The following is a 27,956-nucleotide window of genomic DNA, read 5'->3' as shown; positions in this document are numbered from 1 at the left end:
ATTTCTGCGACCAGTCACAAGCTCATCACTCAGCCAATTCAATGCTAAATTATATGCTAATTCCTTTGTCAAGGCGCTTTGTTTCCTCTCACACAGCTTAAAGGTCGTGATCTGAACGTGGCTCTTTCACTCCAGTGCTGTCCTACCAGACAGTCTCGTCCCTTCACCTGATGAAGGCCGCCTGTGTTGTGGCCGAAACGTCGTGAGAATATTATTGTGTTATTTTATTTTATCAATTTATTATTTTATTCTCATTCTACGTGACTTTACCGAAAGAACCAAAGAAGAAAAAAACATTAACATTCATTATTAATAAAATAACGAAGCTTGGTGATAACTAAATTAATTACATTAATCGTTGACTAGCTTCTTTGCCCGTCCTAGGGGCCGTCCATAAATGACGTCACGCAATTTTGGACGATTTTTGACCCCCCCCTTCCCATCGACACACGACGTCACAAAAAGTCAGACCCCCCCCTCAAATATGACGTCACAAAGCTCTGCTCCCCCTCCTCCCCCCCCCCCAAAAAAAAAAAAACATGCTTCAAACCGTATTCTTAGCTCTTTCGGTAAAGTCACGTTTAAGGGAAACAATGAAATAATAAAATATATATAAAACAATAAAAATTCTCACGACGTTTCGACCATAACGCAAACGGTCATCATGATGATGACGTCACAAAGCTCTCTCAGCATGATGATGACCATTTGTGTTATGGTCGAAACGTCGTGAGAATTTTTATTGTTTTATATATTTTTTATTATTTTATTGTTTCCCTTCAACGTGACTTTACCGAAAGAGCTAAGAAATGCTTCAAACCGCTTTAAACTATTGTCATTGTAGTGCTTATTTAATGTGGCGCTGCACTCTGATGTTGTAGGAGAACACATTTATTAAAACGTCTATTTAATTAAGTAGAACGTGTTGTCTATATTTATTTAAAGTTGCGCATTTTGATGTGACGTCACATTTCTTAAACCTCCCCCCTCGTCACAAATCGTCACAAATGTCTGACCCCCCCACCCCCGCTAGGTGCGTGACGTCATTTATGGACGACCCCATAATGTAGAAGCATAAATTGTGTTGAAGAAATAAAGACACAAAATCCACTTTGTTGCTGCGTAGAATTATTTATTAGATTCACTTTCAATAAAAAGAAACGTGAAACTTCAAGCGAATTTGCGAAAAAAAATATTTCCGCTCGACCTTCTGCGTTGAGTGTAAAAATCCACCCTCCCATGAATATTCATGAGGGGGGGCGCGGCATGTGGAGTGACGTCACGCGCGTTACAAACAAACAGACATTATTGGCTCATCGCAGTAATGCTGCTTGCGTTGGCTAGTGGTGCGCATGCACAACTAACAAGAACGCTCAACTCATTCTTCACTAACACTGTGTGTCTGGCCTCTAAATATAACAAATCACATGCGACGTTTCGGGCAATGGCCCTTGGGGCAACAGCAACATTCAAGCCACGACACACGGTCGAGTGAGACAATCGATTCCCGAATCGAAATCGAACGGAACGGCGAGGTGGCTACGCATCGATTCCTCCATTCCTCGCCGTTGAGAATACATCGAGAATCGATTCGTTCGGCCGTGCCGACTTAATCGGAGTTTCGATTCCTTCACCTCAGCTGATCGTCGGTTATGGCTGCAACAGCGGGTAAGGTTTTGCGCGCAGAGAGCGCCACTGGGTCTAGCGTCGCTACGAATTTCGCTTCCCCTCCCCCCCTTTCCCTTTCAACAGAGGCGACGCTGTCACGCGCGTAAGCCTCGGCTTTGATTCACAGCGGCTGTGGAACGGGAATGCTTTGAACGAAAGAGGTTCGGGCTTTGGTCAGGGGCGCTGACTAGTCGACGGGCCTCTATAGGCCTCAATGGGGGGGCATGCGTAACCAGAGACGCGGAGGGAGACGAACGTGTTTTAGAGTTGTACGGATTTTACAAACTCGTGGTTTAACGCTGGCCTAACAACAGCCTGCCTACAGCGAAACGCGTGTCAAGTGTGTACGGCAAAGGCTCGGTGTGAGGAGTGTGTCTTAGAGCACAATATCTTGTAATGTGGTGGATACATATAAACACTGCGGAGCCGAGTCTAGATTTGAAGTTTTCGTGACTGCAGGGATCCCTGCTCTTTGGTTCTTTCGGTAAAGTCATCACGTAGTAGGTATAAAATAAATTAAATCACGACGTTTCTGGCCGCAACACAAGTAAGTGCCCGTCATGAGGTGGGACAATCACGGCAAGAAACTATTGCTGAAGTGGCTTGTAACAAGAGGCTTTATAATCACACACATACTGCAGAACTGGTGCGGCAATTGACAGATTACATAGCACGGCTCGTATAGCATGGTACAGCATCGGTGGTACACCATGGGACAGCTTAGCGTACAGAGTTGAGCTGATATAGCTTAGTGTGCACACTATAGCTGATGCAGCAAGGGGCAGCTTAGTATACACGCTATAGCTGATGCAGCATGAAACAGATTAGTGTACACGGTATTGCTAATACAACATTAGACAGCTTAGTGTACACGCTATAGCTCGTACATTAGACAGCTCAGTGTACACAGTATAGCTGGTACAGCTTAGTGTACACCCTATAGCTGGGCAGCATGGACCAGATTAGTGTACACACTATAGCTCGTACATTAGACAGCTTAGTGTACACGGTATAGCTGGTACAGCTTAGTGTACACACTATAGCTGATGCAGCATGAAACAGATTAGTGTACACGGTATTGCTAATACAACATTAGACAGCTTAGTGTACACGGTAAAGCTCGTACATTAGACAGCTTAGTGTACACGGTATAGCTGGTACAACTTAGTGTACACGCTATAGCTGATGCAGCATGAAACAGATTAGTGTACACGGTATTGCTAATACAAGATTAGACAGCTTAGTGTGCACGGTATAGCTCGTAGATTAGACAGCTTAGTGTACACACTATAGTTGGTACAGCTTAGTGTACACACTATAGCTGATGCAGCATGAAACAGATTAGTGTACACGGTATTGCTAATACAACATTAGACAGCTTAGTGTACACGCTATAGCGCGTACATTAGACAGCTTAGTGTACACAGTATAGCTGGTACAGCTTAGTGTACACGCTATAGCTGATGCAGCATGAAACAGATTAGTGTACACGGTATTGCTAATACAACATTAGACAGCTTAGTGTACACGATATATAGCTCGTACATTAGACAGCTTAGTGTACACAGTATAGCTGGTATAGCTCAGTGTACACAGTGTCGATGATAGGGCAGCTTAGCGTACACAGTTTAGCTGATACAGCATCGTACGTTGTAATTTACACGCTAGAATTCCTCATATGCCATAGTACAGCTTGATTTCTTCAGATAATTGTAAAGCACAGCATAGCACGTAGCAGTAAGATATAAAATATCTGTACACAGCATACCACACAGCATGGCATTTCCACTGCATGGTGGAGTATTAATATACAAGGCATTGGCCATACAGAATGGCACGTACAGCACAGCATAACTTACCCTACCACATTCAGCAGAGTATAGCACAATGATTCTGTACAGCATAGTGTAGCACATAGAGCATGGAACAAAAGGTACAGGACAGCACACATCATAGCATACACAGCTTAGAGCAATAAGGGAAGGTAGGCCATTAGACACGGCATCTTGTAATGTGATACGTTGAAAAGAGGCATACACGCAATTGGCTTGCATTACATATAACAGTCTTACAGTAGCTCTGACCTGAAGACGGTCGCTCGTGTTGCGATCGAAACGTCGTGATGTATTGTTTTTCTACCTACGTGACTTTACCGAAAGAACCAAAGAGAATATGGATTCCTGCAGTCACGAAAGCTTCAAATCAAGTATTACGTATATCCGATTATCATGATTGGCTCGGTGCGGTGCAAACGGTCTTACAGTAATTTATACTGGGAAGTATTTGTCAAGAATTTGTAAATGCAGCAATAAAAGTATATATTTTTATTCTAAACCCCTCTCTTAACCTCTTACAATTGAATTGCCGCTGGAGACACTGCTGTGTGTGACGCAGTGCGTAAGGGACAGTGTTGCGTTTGCATGACGGTGCATGACAATGCTGTTGTGTTCATACACTGCTGTGTGTGACACGACTGTGTGTCTGCGCACGCTTGTCACCCTGGCTCTTGTTTCAGAGCGCAGTGGGGAGCAGGATGGCCAAGACACCCACCTTCTCGAGGGCCACAAATTCATGGTGCCAAAGAGGGAGATCCTCGCAGTTCCAGACATGGGAAAGTGGAAACGCTCACAGGTAACATCGCAGTATCAGCCCAGTTGCTTTTATTTTGTGCTGTCAATAAATAGATCATCTTGCCGAGTGACCTCTATAGAGTTTTCGTCTTGCAATTTGAAGGTTGTGAGTTCAAATCGCAGTTGGAGATCGACGCTTTATTTTTCCAGGTTAGATATAAATACTGCTTTGTGGAAAGTCTGCAGTGGTTGTTCTGTGGAAAGTCTGGTCTCTGGCATATGAATGTGGATTTGTATTTATCAGCGTGGCCAATGGAAATGAATGTCTCCCCATTCGTTATTGAAAGGGGAAACATTTTTGGAATTACACAAATGTGTAGATCACCAATTCGGTGCTGTCACACGCACATTTCATGTGTGGCACGTGACATTGATCAACGTCGCATGCTCACACCAATATGCGGATGTCACACGCCTTTTGGGCGAGTGATGTCCGTCACTTTCCCCTTCCCTCGGCAAATAATGTGCAACGAAAATGCACACGCCACACGCGGATTGGCCCACAAGTTCACACCAGCACCTCCCACTCCTCCCCCACAGATCGCAGTCTAACTGTAATACAATTTACCGATTGCAACTCTTACGGGAACAAACCAGTAAATATCATGTATTAGCAATCCCACCGCTTGACAACCCTGCCTGTTGCATCTCACTCAAGATGTTGGAGTTTACGTCATCCAAATAAACATCCTGAACCCCATCGGACGAGCAGAGCCTTGTGTCTCGTCGAGAAACAGCCCTGTTGCCTGACGCCACGCTACGTCATCTGGATTCACTTCGATAGATCTACAAATACCTTATCCAGCAGTAGATGGTGCTCCTTCATGTTCTGTAAAGGGTGATTCTCTGTGTATCTTACAGTGTTATAAATTAATCACGTGTTACCATTAAGAGCTAGGATTAGCCAATTGAAATGATGAACCAAATACATGTTTTTTGTGCAAATAGTCGCTGATCTGTGACTCAGGTTTACTTAAATCTGCTTTTAGTGGCTGGAACTCAGATTCAAACTTATGATCTCATAAGCCCATTGCTGTGATGCTGCCATTTATAGCTCGACTGAACCAGGTGGCCACCATCATAATGTTTACATTTTTAATGAAACCTAAAACATATGTTGGTGCTTAATTATGACTGTCTCTTTTCTCCCTTGTATTCTCAGGCCTATGCCGATTACATGGGTTTCATTCTCACCCTTAACGAGGCTGTGAAGGGAAAAAAGCTCAGTTCTGAGTTCAAGGTTTCTGAGGTGAGCCTCATGTATGTGTTTGTAATCATGTGGGAGCGTGCAGGTGGGTTTGCATGGATGGGGATGTCCATATCGGCGTGTGTGGATGTTGTGTGCTTAGATCAGCTTGGTCAGTTGGTATGTGTGTGATTGAGTACCTGAGTCTATTTGGTTGGGTGTGTCTGTTAGGAGGTGGATGCCTTCGTAGGTGCTCACTAACAGCACTTGCCCCAACAGACTGTTAAGGCTATACAGGGGATCTTTGTCTTTGTTGTAGGGAGTGGTAGTGTACCGGTAAGCACGCTGCGCTATGAACCCGGCAACCCAAGTCTTTATTTCGGCTCACGGCCAACACCGGTGATGATTTTCTGAACTGGTCCTGGGCCTCCCCTAGGTCGACTAAGCCTCAAATTAGTACCTGGTGCGCTGTGTAAACATCGCTGCTAGGGAGATAAAGGCAGCCAGGCGTGATGCTGGTCGCCTACTCCCTCGTGTGCCGTTCCGGCCTTCATAGGTGCTCGCGAACAGCACTTGCCCCTACAGTCTGTTAAGGATATAGGGGGATCTCTGTATTTTGTGCATTAGAGCTGTTGAGGGAGGATGGTGTTTGTGTGAAGACTGCCCTATATGACATCATCACAGCTGTCTGAACCACAGGATGAGTTCTGTAGGATTGGAAGGAGGACCTGGTGGTCCCCCTCTTTAAGAAGGGGAACCGCACAGATTGTAACAACTATCGGAGCATCTCTCTCCTCAGTGTGCCGGGAAAGATGCTGGCAAGGATTATTTAACATCCCCTTGCCAGGCACGTTGTGGAGAGGCTTGCGGAGCTGCAATGTGGTTTCAGATCGGGGCGGTTCTGCACGGATGCATTATTCTCTGTCTGCTACAGCATAGGTGTAGGGAATTACAATGTGACCTACATCTCTGCTTTAGTGATTTGGTCAAGGCCTATGATACCATCAGTAGGCCAGGGCTCTGGGTTGTTCTTCGTGCTTTTGGAGTCCCTGGCTCTATGCTCACAATCATTAAGGACCTTCATGATGATGGGCAGCCCCGGGTAAACTTGCGTGGCCGGGAGTCTTCTGGATACAACATTATTTAACATCTTTGACCACGTAGTTGGACAGTTTTTCCATAGCTACAGTGAGGGAACATAGTATTTGATCCCCTGCTGATTTTGTACGTTTGCCCACTGGCAAATGATCAGTCTATAATTTTAATGCTAGGTTTATTTGAACAGTGAGAGACAGAATAACAACAACAAAATCCAGAAAAACGCATGTCAAAAATGTTATCACTTGATTTGCATTTTAATGAGGGAAATAAGTATTTGACCCCTCTGCAAAACATGACTTAGTACTTGGTGGCAAAACCCTTGTTGGCAATCACAGAGGTCAGACGTTTCTTGTAGTTGGCCACCAGGTTTGCACACATCTCAGGATGGATTTTGTCCTATTCCTCTTTGCAGATCTTCTCCAAGTCATTAAGGTTTCGAGGCTGACGTTTGGCAACTCGAACCTTCAGCTCCCTCCACAGATTTTCTATGGGATTAAGGTCAGGAGACTGGCTAGGCCACTCCAGGACTTTAATGTGCTTCTTCTTGTGCCACTCCTTTGTTGCCTTGGCTGTGTGTTTTGGGTCATTGTCATGCTGGAATACCCATCCACGACCCATTTTCAATGCCCTGGCTGAGGGAAGGAGGTTCTCACCCAAGATTTGACGGTACATGGCCCCGTCCATCGTCCCTTTGATGCGGTGAAGTTGTCCTGTCCCCTTAGCAGAAAAACACCCCCAAAGCATAATGTTTCCACCTCCATGTTTGACGGTGGGGATGGTGTTCTTGGGGTCATAGGCAGCATTCCTCCTCCTCCAAACACGGCGAGTTGAATTGATGCCAAAGAGCTCCATTTTTGTCTCATCTGACCACAACACTTTCACCCAGTTGTCCTCTGAATCATTTAGATGTTCATTGGCAAACTTTAGACGGGCATGTATATGTGCTTTCTTGAGCAGGGTGGACCTTGCGGGTGCTGCAGGATTTCAGTCCTTCACGGCATAGTGTGTTACCAATTGTCTTCTTGGTGACTATGGTCCCAGCTGCCTTGATCATTGACAAGATCCTCCCGTGTAGTTCTGGGCTGATTCCTCACGGTTCTCATGATCATTGCAACTCCACGAGGTGAGATCTTGCATGGATCCCCAGGCCGAGGGAAATTGACAGTTCTTTTGTGTTTCTTTCATTTGCGAATAATCGCACCAACTTTTGTCACCTTCTCACCAAGCTGCTTGGCAATGGTCTTGTGGCCCATTCCAGCCTTGTGTAGGTCTACAATCTTGTCCCTGACATCCTTGGAGAGCTCTTTGGTCTTGGCCATGGTAGAGAGTTTGGAATTTGATTACTTCTGTGAACAGGTGTCTTTTATACAGGCAACAAGCTGAGATTAGGAGCACTCCCTTTAAGAGTGTGCTCCTAATCTCAGCTCGTTACCTGTATCAAAGACACCTGGGAGCCAGAAATCTTTATGATTGAGACGGGGTCAAATACGTATTTCCCTCATTAAAATACAAATCAATTTATAACATTTTTGTTGTTATGCTGTCTCTCACTGTTCAAATAAACCTACCATTAAAATTATAGACTGATAATTTCTTTGTCAGTGGGCAAACGTACAAAATCAGCAGGGGATCAAATAATTTTTCCCTCACTGTATATCAGAGGAATTTCTGTCTAGGACAGATACAGTGGGAGGCTGATCGATGCCTGGTTGCTGTCAAGAGATGGCTTCTTATTGGTCAACTATGTTATGCACGCTCATGATCTGGTGGCTGTTGCTTACTCTGAGGTTCTGCTGCTGAACCTGGAACGTGGCACTTAGAGGTAGGGCATTATCATCAGCCCCACCAAAACTAAGCACCTACCTGGGTATTTTATAACATCCATTACTGCACCCCCTTAACTCAGCATGAGTGATGGGGCAGTTGTGGAGAGATTGGAAAAGTTTTGGACACATTACTATGGGTGAGTTCCTCCAGCAGGCAAGACTCCACTGCCTGGGTCATGTAACCCGCATGCTCAGCCATCGCATCCCCAACCAACTTCTGTTTGGCCATTTGAGGGGGATAAACGGGCGCAGCACAGGCCGGCGAAGAGATGGACTGAGGATGTGGAGCTGAGTGGGTTTGCCGAACAATGGTACCAGCGGTGTCAAGATCGGCCTCTTTGGAGGGGGCTTATGAAGGATGCTACTGGGCAGTTGTTGTCAGTCGCACTCCAACGGAGGGCAAAGGAGCCATGCTTATAACGAGTGGAGCACCGAGCGGCTAAAATGCAGCAAGTTGGCACAGTAGGGGGCACAGGTGATGCATCTGCCAGTCATCTCAGTCAAGTCAATCCTTGGCACCCGGGTCTGTCCTGCTACCTCCTATCAGCGAGCCTTCGACACTTCACATGACCTCGGAGTGCACCTGGCCTGGCACAAGCACCGTGGTGATGTCACCACCATTTCCTGACCAATGGTGGCTGTTGTGCATTAGAATGGTAGTATAGTGGTTAGAGCAGTAGTGGTTAGCGTGCTGCGCTACGAACCGAGCAACCTAAGTTAGATTCCCACTCACAGCCAACACCAGCGGTAATTATCTGAACCAGTTCTGGGCCTCCCCTAGGTCGACTCAGCCTCTAATTAGTACCTGGTGCAATCTGTAAACATCGCCACTCAGGAGACAAAGGCGGTATTGACGGCCATCCCCCTCGCGGTCCTTGCCGGCCTTCATAGAAGTTTGCTAACACCCCTTGCCCCCAACAGTCTGTTCATGCTATATGGGGTATCTTTGTCTTTGGTGTGTATTGGGGAAGCAGTGGTTCAGCGGTCGGCACACTGCCCTACGAACTCGGCGATCCGAGTTGGATTCCCGCTCACATCGGTGACAACTATTTGTACCAGTTTTGGGCCCTCCCCTAGTTTGATTCAGCCTCAAATAAGTACCTGGTATGGTTTATAAACGCCAGCATTGGGCTGCCTTCCCTCCCAGCCGCGCATTGTGCTGGCCACCCACCCTCTTGTGAGCCATAGGTGCTCGCTAACAGCACTTGCCCCGGCAGCCTGTCGCAAAGGCTATATGGGAGTGAGCGTGCACATGTGCTCAGCTTGAGTGTGCTGCCCTGCAGGCTGTGGAGCAGCTCGTGTGCCTGCTGGACATGATGGATCGCTGGATCGAAGAGGTTCCGCCTGTGGATCAGCCCCAACGCTTCGGCAACAAGGCCTTCCGCACCTGGTGCGCCCGGCTGGAGAAGGCACGCACACCTAGCTCACATCACACCAATACTAATACCCGCCATTCGCCACTAAGTAACGTTGACGTCTCTTACACCACATAGATGCACACACGCACGTCACACTATAGATTACACAATACACTATAGTGTATGTCACACAGGTACACACACGAGCACCACAGACCACATGGCACATGTACACACGATATAATACATATTGACGTTATAGCACAGGTACACTGCACACATGTACACGTACATCACACTATTTTACTAACAACGTGCACTTCATACATATGCAGTTTCAGTGAGTCGGAGACGAGGTTTGTAGAGGCACATTCTTTATTGAGCACACACGATCTCGCCTACACACTCTACAGTCGCTAGCCTATACACAACACTAGCCGTCTAACACCGACAGCACTGACGGAGACAGCCAACAACTATCTAGCAGTGCAATATCGAGCTAAGATGGCAGCGACGATGCCGACGAGGCTACAGCGACGACGAGACGATCCAATCCCAGAACCGGCAGCCTCGAGCTACCGCTCTCGGCCCCTTTTATGCTACTAGCGCGGCCTGGCTCCGCCCTGGCCGCGCCTCCCTTCTGGAACCCCATAGCAGGTTCCAGGGGCTTCCAGATGGGGCCCTCCATGACCCTTGCCCCAGTTCCTCCGTCCTGCTGACACACCCGCTCACATGCTCACCGGCGTGTGTACTGTTTGACCACCACAGTTGCCGCTGCTGGCCACCATTTGGCGCTATTACACTACACTACACATACACCACAACCATAAATAACATGCACACACACTACACAATACACTATATAATACTTTACAGGCTAAAATAACACACTTACACTCTGCACATACAATGCGTGCATGCATGCATACAGTGAGGGAAAAAAGTATTTGATCCCCTGCTGATTTTGTACATTTGCCCACTGACGAAGAAATGATCAGTCTATAATTTTAATGGTAGGTTTATTTGAACAGTGAGAGACAGAATAACAACAAGAAAATCCAGAAAAACGCATGTAAAAAATGTTATAAATTGATTTGCATTTTAATGAGGGAAATAAGTATTTGACCCCCTCTCAATCAGAAAGATTTCTGGCTCCCAGGTGTCTTTTATACAGGTAACGAGCTGAGATTAAGAGCACACTCTTAAAGGGAGTCCTCCTAATCTCAGCTTGTTACCTGAATAAAAGACACCTTTCCACAGAAGCAATCAATCAATCAGATTCCAAACTCTCCACCATGGCCAAGACCAAAGAGCTCTCAAAGGATGTCAGGGACAAGATTGTAGACCTACACAAGGCTGGAATTGGCTACAAGACCATTGCCAAGGAGCTTGGTGAGAATGTGACAACAATTGGTGCGATTATTCACAAATGGAAGAAACACAAAAAAACTGTCAATCTCCCTTGGCATGGGGCTCCATGCAAGATCTCACCTCGTGGAGTTGCAATGATCATGAGAACGTTGAGGAATCAGCCCAGAACTATACGGGAGGATCTTGTCAATGATCTCAAGACAGCTGGGACCATAGTCACCAAGAAAACAATTGGTAACACACTACACCATGAAGGACTGAAATCCAGCAGTGCCCGCAAGGTCCCCCTGCTCAAGAAAGCACATATACATGCCCGTCTGAAGTTTGCCAATGAACATCTGAATGATTCAGAGGACAACTGGGTGAAAGTGTTGTGGTCAGATGAGACCAAAATGGAGCTCTTTGGCATCAACTCAACTCGCCTAGTTTGGAGGAGGAGGAGGAATGCTGCCTATGACCCCAAGAACACCATCCCCACCGTCAAACATGGAGGTGGAAACATTATGCTTTGGGGGTGTTTTTCTGCTAAGGGGACAGGACAACTTCACCGCATCAAAGGGACGATGGACGGGGCCATGTACCGTCAAATCTTGGGTGAGAACCTCTTTCCCTCAGCCAGGGCATTGAAAATGGGTCGCGGATGGGAATTCCAGCATGACAATGACCCAAAACACACGGCCAAGGCAACAAAGGAGTGGCTCAAGAAGAAGCACATTAAGGTCCTGGAGTGGCCTAGCCAGTCTCCAGACCTTAATCCCATAGAAAATCTGTGGAGGGAGCTGAAGGTTCGAGTTGCCAAACGTCAGCCTCGAAACCTTAATGACTTGGAGAAGATCTGCAAAGAGGAGTGGGACAAAATCCCTCCTGAGATGTGTGCAAACCTGGTGGCCAACTACAAGAAACGTCTGACCTCTGTGATTGCCAACAAGGGTTTTGCCACCAAGTACTAAGTCATGTTTTGCAGAGGGGTCAAATACTTATTTCCCTCATTAAAATGCAAATCAATTTATAACATTTTTGACATGCGTTTTTCTGGATTTTGTTGTTATTCTGTCTCTCACTGTTCAAATAAACCTACCATTAAAATTATAGACTGATCATTTCGTTGTCAGTGGGCAAATGTACAAAATCAGCAGGGGATTAAATACTTTTTTCCCTCACTGTACAAATAACACACTACACGCACAACACTACACACGACATAATAGATGTACCAACTACACACACACATGCCACACATGTACACACATACACTATGTAGCACATTTACACACTGCACATAAACATCCCACAGGCACACATACCACACACACATTAAACGTGCATATGACAAACATACCACGTGCTTAATGACATGAGTGAAACGCATATTCAATCACAGACCATGGCCGATCGCAGTGAACATCATCGTAATATTAATAGTATTTTAACTCGGCCAGAAACCTCATCCAGGAGATTCGTGTTTGGGTTCAGAATCAGATTATTTTAACTTCCTGAAGAAGTCCAATGAGCTATGACACTCTGTATCACAAATGTCCAGTAGGGGCAGATCAGAATGTTACAACATCAAACAATATATTAAAAGTAAAAGACGATCGATATGACTATGATGCTCACTGCGATTGGCCAGTGTTTAGTTTGTGTTTAGTTTGTTGTCATTCCCCCATACCTCTAATTAGCACAGTTGGCTACGTACCGTGTGAAGAGTTCAACATACATTGGAGAGGAAAGCAAATCATGCGTCATTTTATTGCATCTGGGAAAAAATTTAAGTGCCCGGAGAAATCCCACACATGCGATGGTATAATGCTCAAAAGTCCGTGTGTGTGCGCGTGCCCCCGTGTGCTTCGGTGCAGGAGGCCCCGGCACTTGTGTCCCGAATGCTACCGGAGCGCCTGCACGAGGCAGCGCCCGAGGCCACTACGTACCTGCTGGAAAGCGTGGGCAATGCCACGCGCATTGACTACGGCACCGGTGCCCGCCCGCATTCACTCGCACATTTCGCTCCTGGTACTTGAATAAGTGGTACGTCTACGGACGAAAATAAAGGACGGTATATCTAATTGAATGTATCTCCTTAAAAGTAGTCTCCTCCTGATCGAACACGGTGATTCCAGCGGTCCCGATATTTGTCGAGGCATCTCTTTCGGGATGGCTTTCAGGTTCCGAGTTGCATTTGGATGATGTTTGGGCACATTCTGAAATATTCTTTCCTCTTCGGGTGCGTTTCAATCAAGGGAACAGGAAAAAAAGTTATTTGCCAAAATTGTATGTACAATTCATGACGCATAAGCGAATTTCCCCTTTGGGGTTGAGCTATGGTGCAGTAGTTAGAGCATGCCACTGTGAACCCTGAATTTGATTTCTGCCCACGGCTGACATCAGTGGCGGCCGACATCTGAACCGGTCCTTGGCCCCCACACAGACCAGCGTGAGGATGCTTGGTTAAATAACCCTTTATCACCGACACACAATGGCAAGGCCTTCATTCAACAGTGGCTTGACAAAAGGGCTGCATATTCAAATTCATTTACTTTTAGACTTGTGGACTAGAAAGAGACGACACAAGACAACGTGATTCAGGCAATACAAACGGGATCGTTCATAAACAAGACGAACAAAGATCGATTCTCGAAGCGTCATCACGAACCATGACGAGTCATGAAATCTCTGAGTGGGGGAAGGAGATTATGTTTGAGGCGAAATTGTAAGGGGATATAGTCCAGGGGTTCGGCAACCTGCAGCTCCAGAGCCGCACGCAGCTCTTTTAAGGACCACTTTGTGACGTTATTTATTAAGCACCCACCGTCTCGTATCCACATGCGTCGCGGTTCTTGAAATATTTGGGTTGTTAGCGAATTCGACAAAAGTGGCTCTTGTCATTTTGATTGCCGACTCGTGGTGAAATCAGCCTGTGTGGCTGACGGTGAAACATGTGCACGTGCGTTTGCAGGCCACGAGGTGGCGTTCGCCTCCTTCCTGTGCTGCCTGTGCAAGATTGGCTTCCTCGACGCTAATGACCAGGCGGCCATCGTTTTCAAGGTGTTTGAGAGGTGAAGAGGGCACGTTGAAAATCAAGCACAACATCCACCAATGATACTCGGGCCGCCATTGATAATGTAAACAAAAATAATTCTTATTTGCAGGTTTTCATTGGGTACTCCCAATTTCCTTCCACTAAAGCAACTGGCTAAAACATCCCAATGCAGGAACCGACTGAAGTGTAATTTTAAGACTTGATGGTAAATGCTCTGAGTTTAGGTTATGCTTAACCCTTTCCCATTCCGAGACGTCTGTAAGTTGCAGGGCGGGTTGTCCCTTTCACCGCTGAATCTCGGAACTCGCAAGCGGCTCGGCATTAATTTTATTTAGAGAATCATAGCGCCGTTGTTTTTCAAGACATTGTTACTCACTGCAGAGAACCGTAGCGACACGACCGCACTCTACGATAGCGGGCGCCAAACTGTGCCACACGCCCTCCCGCATGGCCTTGTGGGAGCCTCGGTACCGATTAAGATTTTTTATGTTAGTTTTTCTTCTGATTCCGTTCTGATGACATACGTGTACGAACGTGTACTTCATTGGAATGGGAGAGGGTTAATGTGTTTCATATTTATGTCAACTAGGACGCACTGTGATGAGAGCCATTCTTGTCAGTAGGTAATACGTTCAATTCCTGATTAGAGGATCCACACAGTGAAATGCATGTTCACACTTTGTGGAAAGTCAGCAGTGATTGTCACTTGGAGAACCTGCTATCCACTATAGGAATGTGGAATTTCTGCTCCTGGCATTACCCAATGCTCCTTTGGCCATGGAAATTATTTAACTCTTATTCAATATATTGTTAAAAGTATACACAGATGAATACATGAGTGAGTTTGAAGTGTATGTGTAAACATGTTTGTGTGCGAATGTGTGTGCGTCTGTTTAATCAAGCTAGATTGTCTGAGGAGCTCACATGTCCTTGAAAGATCTGGACAGAGTCTCATTGGTTAGCTCCTCCGGAAGGCAAGGCTGCATTGGCTGGGGCATGTAGCCTGCATGCCCAAAAACCGCATGCCCAAATAGCTTTTTTTTTGGCCGGCTAAACGTGTGTGGCATGAGATAGAGAAGAGATGGGCTGGTGTGGTACAGGAGGATATGGAGCTAAGTGGCCTTTCCGATGACTGGTACCAGTGGTGTCAAGATCGGGCTCTGTGGAAAATGCTTGTGAAGGATGCTACTGAGCAGTTGGCTGCAGTCGCCCTCCAGCAACAGCAGAGAGCAGATGGCAGCTAAAATGCAGCAAGTTGGCACGGGAGGGGAGGCACCGGTGGTGCATTTACCAGTCATCTCAGTCAACCCATGCCACCTGGGTCTGTCCTGTGACCTACCAGTGAACCTTCGACACTTCACGTGGCCTCAAGGTACACATAGCCTGGCACAAGCTCCGTGGTGATGTCACCGCCACTTGGTGGCGATTAGCGTTTTTTGTTGTTGTGGGTCTGTCAGAATCAGAATCTTTTTGTAGACTGGAGGAATCTGATGAGCTATGAAGCTCTTTTTTTCACAGATGCATATAAATGTGTGTGTAAGGAAAGTTTCCAGCGTTATTCCGGCGACCTGGGTATAGTTCTTGACAATGTGTAGCAACATTGTCAAGTGGTACTCGAAGCTTATATTGGTCTTTTACAAGGTCAACTTCGCTTTAAATGAAGTATATGATGCAGTCTGTAAACATCAGCATTGGGGAGACAAAGGTGGTGGGGCACAATGCTGACCAAACTACCCACTTGCGTACAACGGCAGCCCTAATAGGCCCTTGATAACGTGACTTTGCCCCATTAATCTATAAGCATATGCAAAGCCCTTTGCCTTTCATGTACTTGACTGCCTAAGCCTGACCTCTGCCGACTTGCAAGTTTTAAAAGGGACTAAATGGATGACTGACCCCCTGCACTCTCGCGCGCCCGCCGCTCAGATTACGTTTTAATATTGCCGGGGAGCTCTGCACCTGGGCAAACACGGCTACCCAGCACAGCAGCTCTGCATTAAATATTTACCATGAGAGGCATCGCTTTAATGGAAAAAAAAACCCCTCCCTCTTAAGTTTAATGAGGTCGCTGATATACACGGAACAAAAGAGTGCTTATGACTTGCGTGACTTGCAGGCTCGAAGCACCACTTAAACTAACAATTGCCACGTTACTGTATGTGCATGAGGAGTCCGTAACATCGCCGAGTGTTGTTGTTGCCTCATATTTTACTTGTCACCTTTCCGTTGTCGTGCTGCTGTGCTTGTGGCCTCCTGCTTTCCCAGGGCTCTTTTGTGAATGGTGGCATTCATGTCTCGCAAGATATGAAATGGTTCGTAATTACGTAATTGTCAAAACAAAAATGTGTTTATAGTGACAGCTTTTCTTATTATTATGTGTGTATGGCATGGAGCTAATTATGTTATAATGGTGGTAATTATGGTTGTGGTGATGATTATATTAGAGTCATTGTGGCACTGATGATCATTATATTATGACAACGAGTTATATTGTCAGTGATCCTTTTCATGATGATAATTGCAATAGTGGAGGTGGTAATGATGTAGAACAGTGTTTATGATATTAATCATGGTCGTGTTCACTATGTTGGTGGTTATGCTGATTATTTTATGATAATAACAATGGTGGTAATATGATGAGTTGATTGTTTACCCTCTGTCAAACCACTGCTGAATGAAGGCCCACCCAAAGCCATGTTGGTCTTCGGGGGTAATTAAACTCAGCTTCACCACGCCAGTCTGTATGGATTGGTGAAGTGGGGGGGGGGGGGACAGGACCGGTTAAGATATCATTCGCTACTAACATTAGCCAGGAACTGAATTCGAATCACCAATCTCAACCCCTAACGGTGGGATATAAATGAAGATCGTGATCATTGTAATGCCATTTCTATGGTACCACCTCGTAACCACCTCATGCGTGTTTGAGAATCGAGCCACTTTGATGAGGCCGTTCGTGGTTATTGGTGATGGTGGTGGTAATGGCAATGCATTGGTGATGCGTACATTGATGTAAACCCCTGCTGTGTAGGTACCTTTGCGTGATGAGGCGGCTACAACAAACGTACCGCATGGAGCCGGCCGGCAGCCAGGGCGTGTGGGGCCTCGACGACTTCCAGTTCCTGCCCTTCCTGTGGGGCAGCGCTCAGCTTATAGGTGCTGACCGCACGCACGCCGCAACTCACACTCGGTAACCCCATGGTGGCGAGATGTTATCTACCTTGACAGGTATACAGGAGGTCATGGGTTCGATCCTGACCCTGACGCTGTCTGGGTCCATCCACTTTTCCCTCCACTTTTATAAATATTTGTTTAGAGTATAAATGCGATAAGCCACTTCGTTGAGCTATCTTTTGTGGCCATGTCGGTTCTTAAAAGAAGAGTTCTATAGATAAAAGTGGGCCTTACCTGGTAAAATAAAAGCAATTGTTGAGATTAAGACAGATCCCCTACATGGCCTTAAACTTTTGGGGCAAGTGCTGTTGGCGAGCACGTATGAAGGCCCGGCACGGCACACGAAGTGGTTGGTGTCTTAATACCACGCACGGCCACCATTTGTCTCCCCGGTGCTGATATTTTGACACCATGCCAGCTACTCATTTGAGGCCGAGTTCACCTAAAGAAGGCCCGCAATCAGTTCAATTGTTTGCCACTGTTCATTGGCCACGAGCGGGAATCGACCTCGGGTCGCCCGGATTCGTTGCGCAGCATGCCAAGCACTACGCTACCGCTCCCCACAGGAACACATGAACACACACGCGCGGAGAAACACACATGCACATATGGACATGCGTACGCATGCGAGAGCAACAACAGCAGCAGTCGCCATTAAGCAGTGATGACTGCACCAAGGTGCTTGTGGTGCACTTTGAGGCCTCTTGAGGTGGCGAAGGCTCGCTCGCTGGAGGTGGCACATGCGCATGCACACTCATGTAAGCACACGCAGCAATACTTCCAAGCTCACACGCACACCAACTTTTAGGGAAAGTGTTGTTAGAGATCACCTATTAAAGCGGGCATGGCGCACCAGGGGATGATGTGGCCAGCACTATATCAGGCCACCTTTGTCTCCCCATCGCTCATGTTTACACATCACATCCAGGTCCAGGCATACCTCTTATAGTGCTCAGGATGCGTTCCTGGTAAACGGAGCGCTATATACACAAAACAGCGCTAGCGCTATAGGAGGTCATTATAACATGGTTCCAAAGTAGAAGCGTACCAACAGCGCTTTTTTTTTAACCTATAAGTGATATATGAGGGCTTCATTTGGTTATCAGCTGTAATCATCAACACTGTGCACATGATAAATGTATTAAAGCATTTTATAAATTAAATTTGTGATAATTATGAAAAAATACAATGAGTTCCGTGCAATAAGTTCCGTGCTCACGAGTGAGAAAACTTCCCCACCAAGAGCACACACGAAACACAAAGAACACCTCGCACTCACAGGAACACACACGCATGCAAAAATACAGATGCAAGCGCCTGCATCGTTGCCAATGTATTCTTCCTTTAGTAGTACCCTCTGTTGGTGGGGTGTAACTATAATACCAGTAGGCATGGAAGTGTATTGCGATTAAGTCTTCTGTGTTGCTTACACTGGCCTGCAATGCGCTGTGCCGTTGAGTTGAAGCCCATGGCCCTGCTATCCGCAGACCACCCCCGCCTCGAGCCCAAGCACTTTGTGGACCCAGCGGTGGTGAACGAGCATCACAAGGACTACCTCTTCTTCCAGTGCATTCACTTCATTAACCAGGTAACTGGCGTGCACATGGCATCGACTCTACCGTACAGTGTCCTCAAGAATCGTGTTATCAAGCCGGGCGTGGCGGTGGTTGTAGTGGCGACGGTGGTGCACACCTGTAATCCAGTGCTGTGGAGGCAAGGGGTCAATCTCTCCATAGTATGACCGCCTTTAATTTCTCAGTGTCACTGATTGCATCAACTACAGAGGGATGATGATGATGATGGGCAAAGTTTACCCCAGACTGGTGACCTGATAGTAAATCGAACAATTTCGCCACAGTGCCATCCGACCATGTGTAAGACTAAAGTAAGTATACCCCACAGCGCCATTGCGGTCACCAATCTCAAACCATGGACCACATAGTAATACCACTAACTACTTGAATTATTCGCCAGCAACAACATTAATTCATATATGCACCGGGCTACTCCTGAAGCTGGATCAGCTGGCTCCACCCACCAACACGCATGTATTAAGTGTTGATAATTATCGACTCCCCCCCCCCCCCATCACACTAAAGAAGACGTGCAAGGAGGGATATAAACTAAACTATTAACTATTTTTATTTTACCAGGTAAGGCCAACTGAGCGACATAGCTCTTTTTCACAAGCGACCTGGCCACAAGTGATAGCTCAACGAAGTGGCTTATCATGTGGAAATGGATAGTAGCCAAATACTCTAAACGCATGTTTCTAAACGTTGAGGGAAAAACCGGAGGACCCGGATAAAAATACACGTGACCACAGGGAGAACAGACAACCTCCAAATATACAGGCGTCAGGGTCAGGATCGAGCCCACATCCTCTTGCATACCAGGCGAGCCAGGTAACATCTCGCTTAACATTTCGCCACCGCGTGTGCGTGTGGATATGCTCGTGCGTGTGCCTGTGCGCATATGCGTGTGCCATTCAGATGAAAACGGGCCCGTTCGCCGAGCACTCAAATCAGCTGTGGAACGTGAGCGCCGTGGTCTCCTGGAGTAAAGTCAACACGGGTCTCGTGCGCATGTACCGTGCTGAGGTGAGCGACTGCATCCCGTTGCTGCTGCTGCAACACAAAAAAAAAGAGATAACTCGGAAAGCAGTCGGCTCCTATCCCTTGAGAGAGCTCCAATCTCTCGCGCGCACGTGTAGCTGGGCTACGCATAGCATATCACATGGTCTCCCACGTGAGTTTGAAACTCCGTTAATGAATGGCAACGTCTGAAAAGTCACCGAAGTCCAACGCGTTGTTCTTCCGCCCTGTTGACATCATGGTGATGTGTAACCAGGGTATCAGATCTCACGCGATATTTTCCGCAACGCTGCTAGGCTGGCTTGGGGTAAGGCACCAAGGTATACCGATCCATCGTTATTCTAGGCTATTATACCCTATTGGCCTATAATCCTACAAGCAGGTTTATAAGAATATAGGGTACAAAGAGCACAAAGTAAGGCAACATGGATGTGGCATGCTCAAATAATTTCTGGAACAGCGTTCTGAAATCAAGTGCCAGATGTAACTCCCATACACGTTTAGTACACCGTCGGTGCACCTCCGATTAGCATGGTTGGCTACGTACGTTGCGAAAAAAGTTAAACATGCATACAATGCAGCGATGTGCACACAAATGTCCTTTTTAAAGTTTAATTTACGCGCGTTGTAAATTTCTGAATGAATTAAGGATGCCATTCGGTTGCTACGACACAGCCCATGACCGTGAATTTTTCACTCCTACTTTTTAGGGATGTAGTTTGAGTAGCAAATCGTTATTCGATATCCAAATTTGTCATCAAATTGATGGCTCGAGGGTGCAATGGCCATCTGACGCTCGCACCTCCTAAAATGCTCGTGTAAACGAGTTTGAAGGTTGATGAATGGCGTCAATGGGGACTCGTGTTGAAAAGCCTGGGATTACGCAGCCCGAGTACAGATCTAGGAGATACAAGATAAGAGCTGTTCGTCTTTCGGATATTGTCCGCACCGTGCCAAAACCCTGAATTCATGTTGCACAGACACACGGGGACTTGAGAGCAAAGAATAATGCGTGGTAGCTGCACTGCAGCTGTTATGTCCGCCATCTCTGGCCAACATAATTGTGCCGATTGAAACACTCGCTGGAGTTTTTGAATGTAATTAGGTGGCACGCGGCTGTAATCCACCGTTTTGGAGGCAAGCGTTTTGTGGATCATAGAGATCTGAGAGACTTTGCAGATGATCAAGAGGTGACGGAGCACCAAGTTGGTGCATTAAGGTTCAGGTTTTCTTTGATAAATAACATCATTACATTGCAGTGGTGGGCCATACGATGCCAATGCTACACAATACAGATAGTCCCCGAGTTACGATGGTCCGACTTACGATATTTCGATCTTACGATGGCGATAGCGATACGATACGACAAAATTGTAAAATATTTAAAATTTCGCGCGGCAGGCAATCGCAGCGGCGTACGAGGTACGATACTGTACGTTGGGACGCTGCCGGGATGTACGCATCTCCCGCCTTGTGTGGTGATGCCTCACTCTCACCCAGCGGTCGACGGAGTTAAGTTGTCTCGGTGTTAGCGCGTGTATTTTTTTCTGTTTTTTTTTGTTTCCTGAAAAAACTTTCTATTAAATTGCAGTTCATATAGGTAGGCTAAGAATTTACCTTGTTTTTTTTTACTTTACATTTTACTGTGCAATACAGTATTGTAATTAATAAATACATACAGTATATAGTTTATACAGTACGGTACTGTAAATTGCTCTTTTTTGCTAAATTATCACCATTCTTTTAAGACTCCTGGGTAGGCTAGGCCATCTTCGACTTGCGATATTTTTGACTTACGATGGGGTCGTCGTAACGCATCTCCATCGTAAGTAGAGGACTACCTGTATACGGCTGTACTGTTCCTCCCGGCTGTGCTCCCCACGTTCGCTAACCTACAACAACCAGCATGAGGAAGTATGGTCAAATAACCCTGACGACCCGGAAGGGTATGGGGGAGGCCCTCGTCCAGTGGTGTTATTCACAAAATGTGCTCCACATTGAGTGCACATTTAAACGGTTAAAATTCAACTCGGTGTCTCCTGCTGAGCGAAGCAATGTTACATCACTCATTCATCACGGTAGGCAGCTCCGAATCGGCAGTGGGAAATGCCACCACTGATCGTGCTGACCAGTGTTTTCCAAGAAACCAGGCACCGTCAAAAATACATCTTCTCTCTAATTTTGTGCCATCATTACTGCTGATTTCACCAAGATAAAAATGTAAATTGGGTTACATTTGATGAATACAAATGTTAAATCAGGCCACCAAGCGACACAACCAAATTCGTAAGGTTTGTCACGTAAACAAAACGTGCCAATTAGTTACTACTTCAGCACACCATTGTGTTGGAAAGTAAACCCACAACATTTTCATTCCAGAAAGTACGCTTGCCTCCTAATCGATTATTTAAACTCGCATTTAACTGCTAGGGTTACACGCCTAGTTGTTTACTGTTTTGCACCCGTATTTAGTATGAATATTGGGCTTGGTGGCACTGTGTAAGAAGAGCACAGCGGGTAGACAGCCTTTATTTTGATGCTTCTAATCCGTTGTGTTTTTCTGCGGCCACAATCCTCTTGCCTATTCCCCCTCCTGTCCACAGTGTCTGGAAAAGTTCCCGGTCATCCAGCATTTCAAGTTTGGAAGTTTACTCTCAATACAGCCGGTCGCCAAGTAACAACCGGCATTCGCTCGCTCACTCGCTCGCTCGCCCACCCGCACGCACCACCTCGCCCCCATGGAACACATGCCTGACTATTTTTGGAAAGTCACATCAAAGGGACTAAAGTGAACTATTATGTAAGACAGAGGAGACAGCAGTCCATGAAAATGAGCCTTCACATTTGAAATTTAATTGTACTTTAAGGATTGAATTTCATATTGGAGTTGAGCACTGTGTGGAATGCCCAAGGGATTCGCTTCTCAGCCTGCATGTCAGGTTTGTGAAAATTATTTTTAGCACAGTGCCGAAGTGTAAGGAACTGCAGGGTCGTGAGTGATTCAAATGCATATGCCGCGTATTACGTCACGCATGGTAATATCATTAACCACCACATCAAGCATATGCCAAGTAGGAGTGCGAGGGCAGTTTTGTTCTTACATGGACCCCTCAGTGTAGCTCAAAAAGAATCCACTTTTATCCAGAAGGCACTTATGTGAGCAGACTATCTGGCAAACCTAACTTTGGCAGCTATGATATTGAATGCTTAGATAACTCTCAATCATTGAGCGTTTTAACCGGGTGAGCGCATTAAGGCTGTAGTTTTACTCGAAAGGGGGATAATGTTTTGATTTAAAGCTTTCGTGACTGCAGGGATTAATATTCTTGGTTCTTTCGGTAAAGTCACCACGTAGAAGGGAAACAATAAAATAAAAAAATATATTTTTATTGTTTCCCTTCTACGTGACTTTACCGAAAGAACCAAGAATATGGGGATAATGTTGTCCAAGCAAACATACAAATGCACTCGGCAGCCCAACCCCATATCAGATATTTAAGTACACAATGTAGCAAGCAGGCTACTGGATGACACATGTTGGCAAGGGCCTCGTCTCATCATGTAGTTAATCTACTTCAAGTTATGAAGCCATCATTTCATCGTACATTGGTGATATCGATTCCTTTCGCCATATTCTGCAAAATATACTTGGGCCACCTAACCTGCAGAGGCGGGGGGAAAATCCACGAATGGAATTGGTTAAATGGACGTATGCAACTTATTTTATGTGTGGCTTTCAAAATGTGAAGGCCCATTTTGAAACGTTTAACCTCATTAGTCCCAGCAGCCAAGCAGGCATGTAAACGTTTATATTTTTTTGCAACAAAAAAAACATCCCGCATTTCCCTGTGGTAAGTTTTTGATTTCCTCCATGAAGCACACTGGGTTTCAAGGAACACCCCGAGGGAATTGTATGAGGGCAGTGTATCAAGTTCACGGAGGAAGATATGCTGAAAATGCAACGCACGTGTAAATCCCAATGCGGTGATCATTAAAATCAATGGACCTGAAGTCGGGCGGTGGATTGAAATGTGAGCCAATTGTAAATTGATGTTGTGATTGTCTTGTCTTTGGTGCTGCTGTGTACACGTGTGTGAGGCTATTGAACATGCTCAGGTTTACTATTGCGACGACGCTATTGGGTGTGAGGAGCGGGCGGTATTGTGGTGAGCACACCGCACCACGAACCAGGAAACCTGAGTTTGATATGTGGGCCGCAGGTTATATCAGTGGTGATGATCAAAACCGGTCATGGGTTTCCTCTAGGCCGACTAGGCCTTAGTACCTAATGTGGTGTGTAAACATCAAGACTCGAAAGAAAAGGTGTCTAGGTATGGTCCCGGCCACACCACCTCGTGCACTGTGCTATCTTTCATAGGTGCTCGCTAACGGAACTTGCCCCAACACCTTGAGTAGGCTACATGGGAGGGGAGGGGGGGGGAGTTCTTTTTGTGGGTATCGGTAGAGTTTAGTCTTTTGGTGGTTGGTTAATGGTTGGCACACTGCGACAATCGCAGTGGCTTAGATTTCATTCCTGGCCCTGCACAAATCAGTGGCACGTGGCATGTCCTGGGCCTTTCTTAGGTTGACTCAGCCAGTAACCTCTGGTTCCGCGTACAGTACTCCCCTTTGTACCATCGGATATGCCGCTCCTGTATGTGCCATGAAGATAGCAGCAATTGCCCTAACAGTCTGTATGGCTAAACAATAAATGTCTGCATTTGTAAGGATGTGTTTACAGTACTTTGGACCTTCACCAGGTATCTAAAGTCAAGGTGTTCTGATTAAATTCCCCACACCTTCACTGCAGCAAACAAAACCCATGGTGTCTGTAACACTACCTGACCCCACATGGGCTTCACAGGACTCACCTTACAAAAACAGTGCAGAGCACATGTGGCGCATAGGCAAGTCGCCACGGTGGTGAGATGTTAACTACCTTGCCTGGTATACAGGACGTCGTGGGTTCGTTCCCGACCCGAACGCCTGCTGCTGTATATTTGGAGTTTGCGTGTCTCTCTCAGTGGTCGCGTGGATTTTTCTCCAGGTCCTCCGATTTTCCCCTCCACATTTAGAAACATGCGATAAGAGTGTTTGGCTGCTATACATTTTCACACGATGATGAGCCACTTTCGTTGAGCTATAATTTGTGATGGCCAGGTCGCTTGAGAAAAAAAAGCTTCACAGCTCAGTGGGGCCTTACCTGGTGAAATATAAAGTCACCCAGGTCTGTTAAACCTTAACACCTGGGTCTGGCCCATGACCTCCTGATACTGAGCTTTTATGGCTATACATCTACAGTCCATTTGTCATTTCACTGCCGGATGGAAGCCTCTCACCCAGGTCTGTTAAACCTTAACACCTGGGTCTGGCCCATGACCTCCTGATACTGAGCTTTTATGGCTATACATCTACAGTCCATTTGTCCATTGTCATTTCAATTTGTCATTTCACTGCCGGATGGAAGCCTCTCCACGCCGTGTGAGCCATACGTGTATTTGACCATACTTCACACTGCATTGGTGAATGTGGGGGGGGGGGGGGGGGGGAGTCAAGAACGTAGGATACACTGCCCTCTAATGCCCACAATGCCTAATTTAATTATGCGTTGTGGTCACCCATCCAAGTATGATCCAGGCTTAGATCTGTTTAGCTTCTGAGGTCTTTGAGGTCTGTCGGCATGAGGTGCATCCCGGGTGAATTTCTCATCGATTGTGTTACTCCGCGCGGCCTCGGACTGCATATTGCATGGCACAGGTGCGAAGTTGCCGTTACCGCCACGAGGTGGCGATTGATGGTGGGGAGATTTGGGAGCGGCGAGATGTTTACATACCTCGCTTGGTGTGCAAGAGGTCGTGGGTTTCATCCCGACCCTGACGTCTGTTGTGAATTTGGAGTTTGCATGTATGTTTGTGGTTGCGTGGATTTTCTCCGGGTTCTCCGGTGTTTTCATATTTAGAATCCACACGCGTTTAAGAGTATTCGGCTGCAATACGTGTCCACGTGATAATAAGCCACTGCGTGGAGTTATCAAGTGTGGCCACGTCGCTTCTGAAAGAATTGCTATACAGACGAATGGGCCTTACCTGGTAAAGTAAGTTTATTTTAATTTTGTGAGTGGCGGTTTGGTGATCTGTGCACTGCGTTATGATCCTGGCGAACTACGTGTTCGATTGTTGGCCTTGCAACACGACTGCCAATTTTCAATCTGAACTTGACCTGGACCTCCCCATGTTCACCTCGACCGATAATGACGACGTGTTGCAGTGTGTACGCACCATCGCTGAGGGAGACGAACACGACCAGGCATGTGGTTGCGGTCTGACCACGTGTGAGTATGTGTTTACAGTACGTACTATGGACCTTGACCAAGTCACTGAAGCGAAGTCTGACCCCCACCTCCTTGTGTGCCATGCTGGCTTTAATAGGTGCTCGCTAAAAGCACTTTCCCCGGCAGTTTGTGAGGCTAAATGGGGCGGGATATTTTTTTACATGTGCAATTCTGATTTAGTGCTGTTGACGATGGGAAAGTTTGGACAGCATGAACAGTTCAATTCCTTAACTCGTAATACTTGTTCGTAAACATCTACGGTGTGTTATTGACCAGAGCGTTGCCGGATTTAGTCAGGTGGCTGTTAAACAGACCAGGTGAGAACCCGTGAGACCGAGATACTCTTTTATTTACGAGAGTGACCTCTGGCAATATTAGTCTCTCAGTAGGGGGCGGTGATCGATGATATTTATAATCCCAATTGAAATATTTTAAGGTAATTTTCACATTTTGACCCCGACATCAGCACGCAATGGCCTACTCTTGCGAATGACCTTAGGAGATCTTTGGCATGCACTGTGAAATAGACGGCGGGTATTATTAGAACTACGGTTCATACACGCGCAGTAAAAGTGCTTGCCACAAATGAACCGCAAATACTCTTGCTGATATCGTTGAGCGTAAACCATCACGCAAACGCCGGTCATCCTCGCAGCGACTTTTGGTTAACCTTTGAAAAAAAGATGGTAACTGCGTCGTGCGCTTTCAGATGCACTTCTGCGGCCGTCTGGAATGCGCTTCTGATATTAGGAAGCCACTAGAGCTCTGCCCTTTTAAATCTAAATTAAAAAAATAATTTTAAAATTGCTTTTTGTGTTTAGTTTGTCCTTTCCCCCGCACCTCCGATTAGCACGGTTGGTTACATACGGTGGGAAAGAAGTTCACCATACATACAATCAGGGCGGCTGCTGGTTTTGAACCGCCAATCTCTGCAACGAGTGCCGAAAGCACTACAGCGAGAGGCCTTGTTACTGCCCACCGTGATGACAACATTTGTAATAGTAGTCCGTATACTTGAGCCCAAATTACAGATCTGAAAAAGCCATAAGAACAACTCTGGTTTGACACTGGTTGGAGTTCTCAACTCATCAGGAAGGTTGAGCGTTAAAATTCTAGTCGAGCATCGGCTCACCACTTTCATCCTGCCAGAGTTGATTTAAAAAAGTGAGTTCCACTTTGCAGAAAGGCTGCAGTTGTCATCCTTTGGAAATACTGTTCCTTGCCACGAGAATGTAGATATTACAGCAGTGGCTCAGGGTTTGCCAACAGATATGAGCAATGCTTCGTTGATCATTAGACCAGGGATACAATGACTGCTGAGGCAACCAATATAGCACTTATCTAATCAAGTTAATAACTTACCATGAATGACTAATGTCACAGTATCCCATCTAAAGTAAGATCGTTCATCTTGGCCAACTGTCACCTCTTGGCTTAAATGCCTGCGAGTACCCGTCCAGAATTGGTGACCTGCTCAGTCATGTGTCTGCCTTGTTTATTGTGCGTCTGCTGTGTTGACAGTTTTGCATTTTCGCCTTCCCTCTTTGTGACCGTTATACATTTCCAGTAAACGACTTAATTTAAAACCTTGAAATACACTGCCTGTCTGAAAATGCGTTCAGCTCTCGGGATAATTTAATGCATCGGCGTGAAGTGACATCTCGACTGGACCAGGAAGAC

General features: G+C 46.2%; 1 protein-coding gene across 1 annotated transcript; it reads left to right on the top strand.

Annotated features, from left to right (window-relative positions):
* Positions 1-1,269: 1,269 nt before the first annotated feature.
* PTPA (protein phosphatase 2 phosphatase activator) lies at positions 1,270-27,870 on the top strand. Its single transcript, XM_076061153.1, has 10 exons — positions 1,270-1,668; positions 4,184-4,299; positions 5,461-5,547; positions 9,695-9,820; positions 12,997-13,114; positions 14,094-14,193; positions 17,209-17,333; positions 18,839-18,939; positions 19,844-19,951; positions 22,549-27,870. Exons 1-10 carry the CDS (start codon positions 1,653-1,655, stop codon positions 22,621-22,623), a joined length of 972 nt encoding a protein of 323 aa, XP_075917268.1. The 5' UTR covers positions 1,270-1,652; the 3' UTR covers positions 22,624-27,870.
* The last annotated feature ends 86 nt before the right edge of the window (positions 27,871-27,956 follow it).

This window comes from Petromyzon marinus, chromosome 5 (genome assembly GCF_048934315.1).
Source record: "Petromyzon marinus isolate PM22_M1 ecotype Great Lakes invasive population chromosome 5, UKy_Petmar_22M1.pri1.0, whole genome shotgun sequence".
Lineage (NCBI taxonomy): Eukaryota > Metazoa > Chordata > Hyperoartia > Petromyzontiformes > Petromyzontidae > Petromyzon > Petromyzon marinus.
This window is presented reverse-complemented; position numbering and strand designations above follow the sequence as displayed.

Bases quoted from the DNA above. Each gene is read 5' to 3' on its own strand.
- PTPA (XM_076061153.1), top strand. The intron at 5,548-9,694 runs GTGAGCCTCATG...GCTGCCCTGCAG, and splicing joins CTGAGTTCAAGGTTTCTGAG to GCTGTGGAGCAGCTCGTGTG. The intron at 19,952-22,548 runs GTGAGCGACTGC...TCCTGTCCACAG, and splicing joins TGCGCATGTACCGTGCTGAG to TGTCTGGAAAAGTTCCCGGT.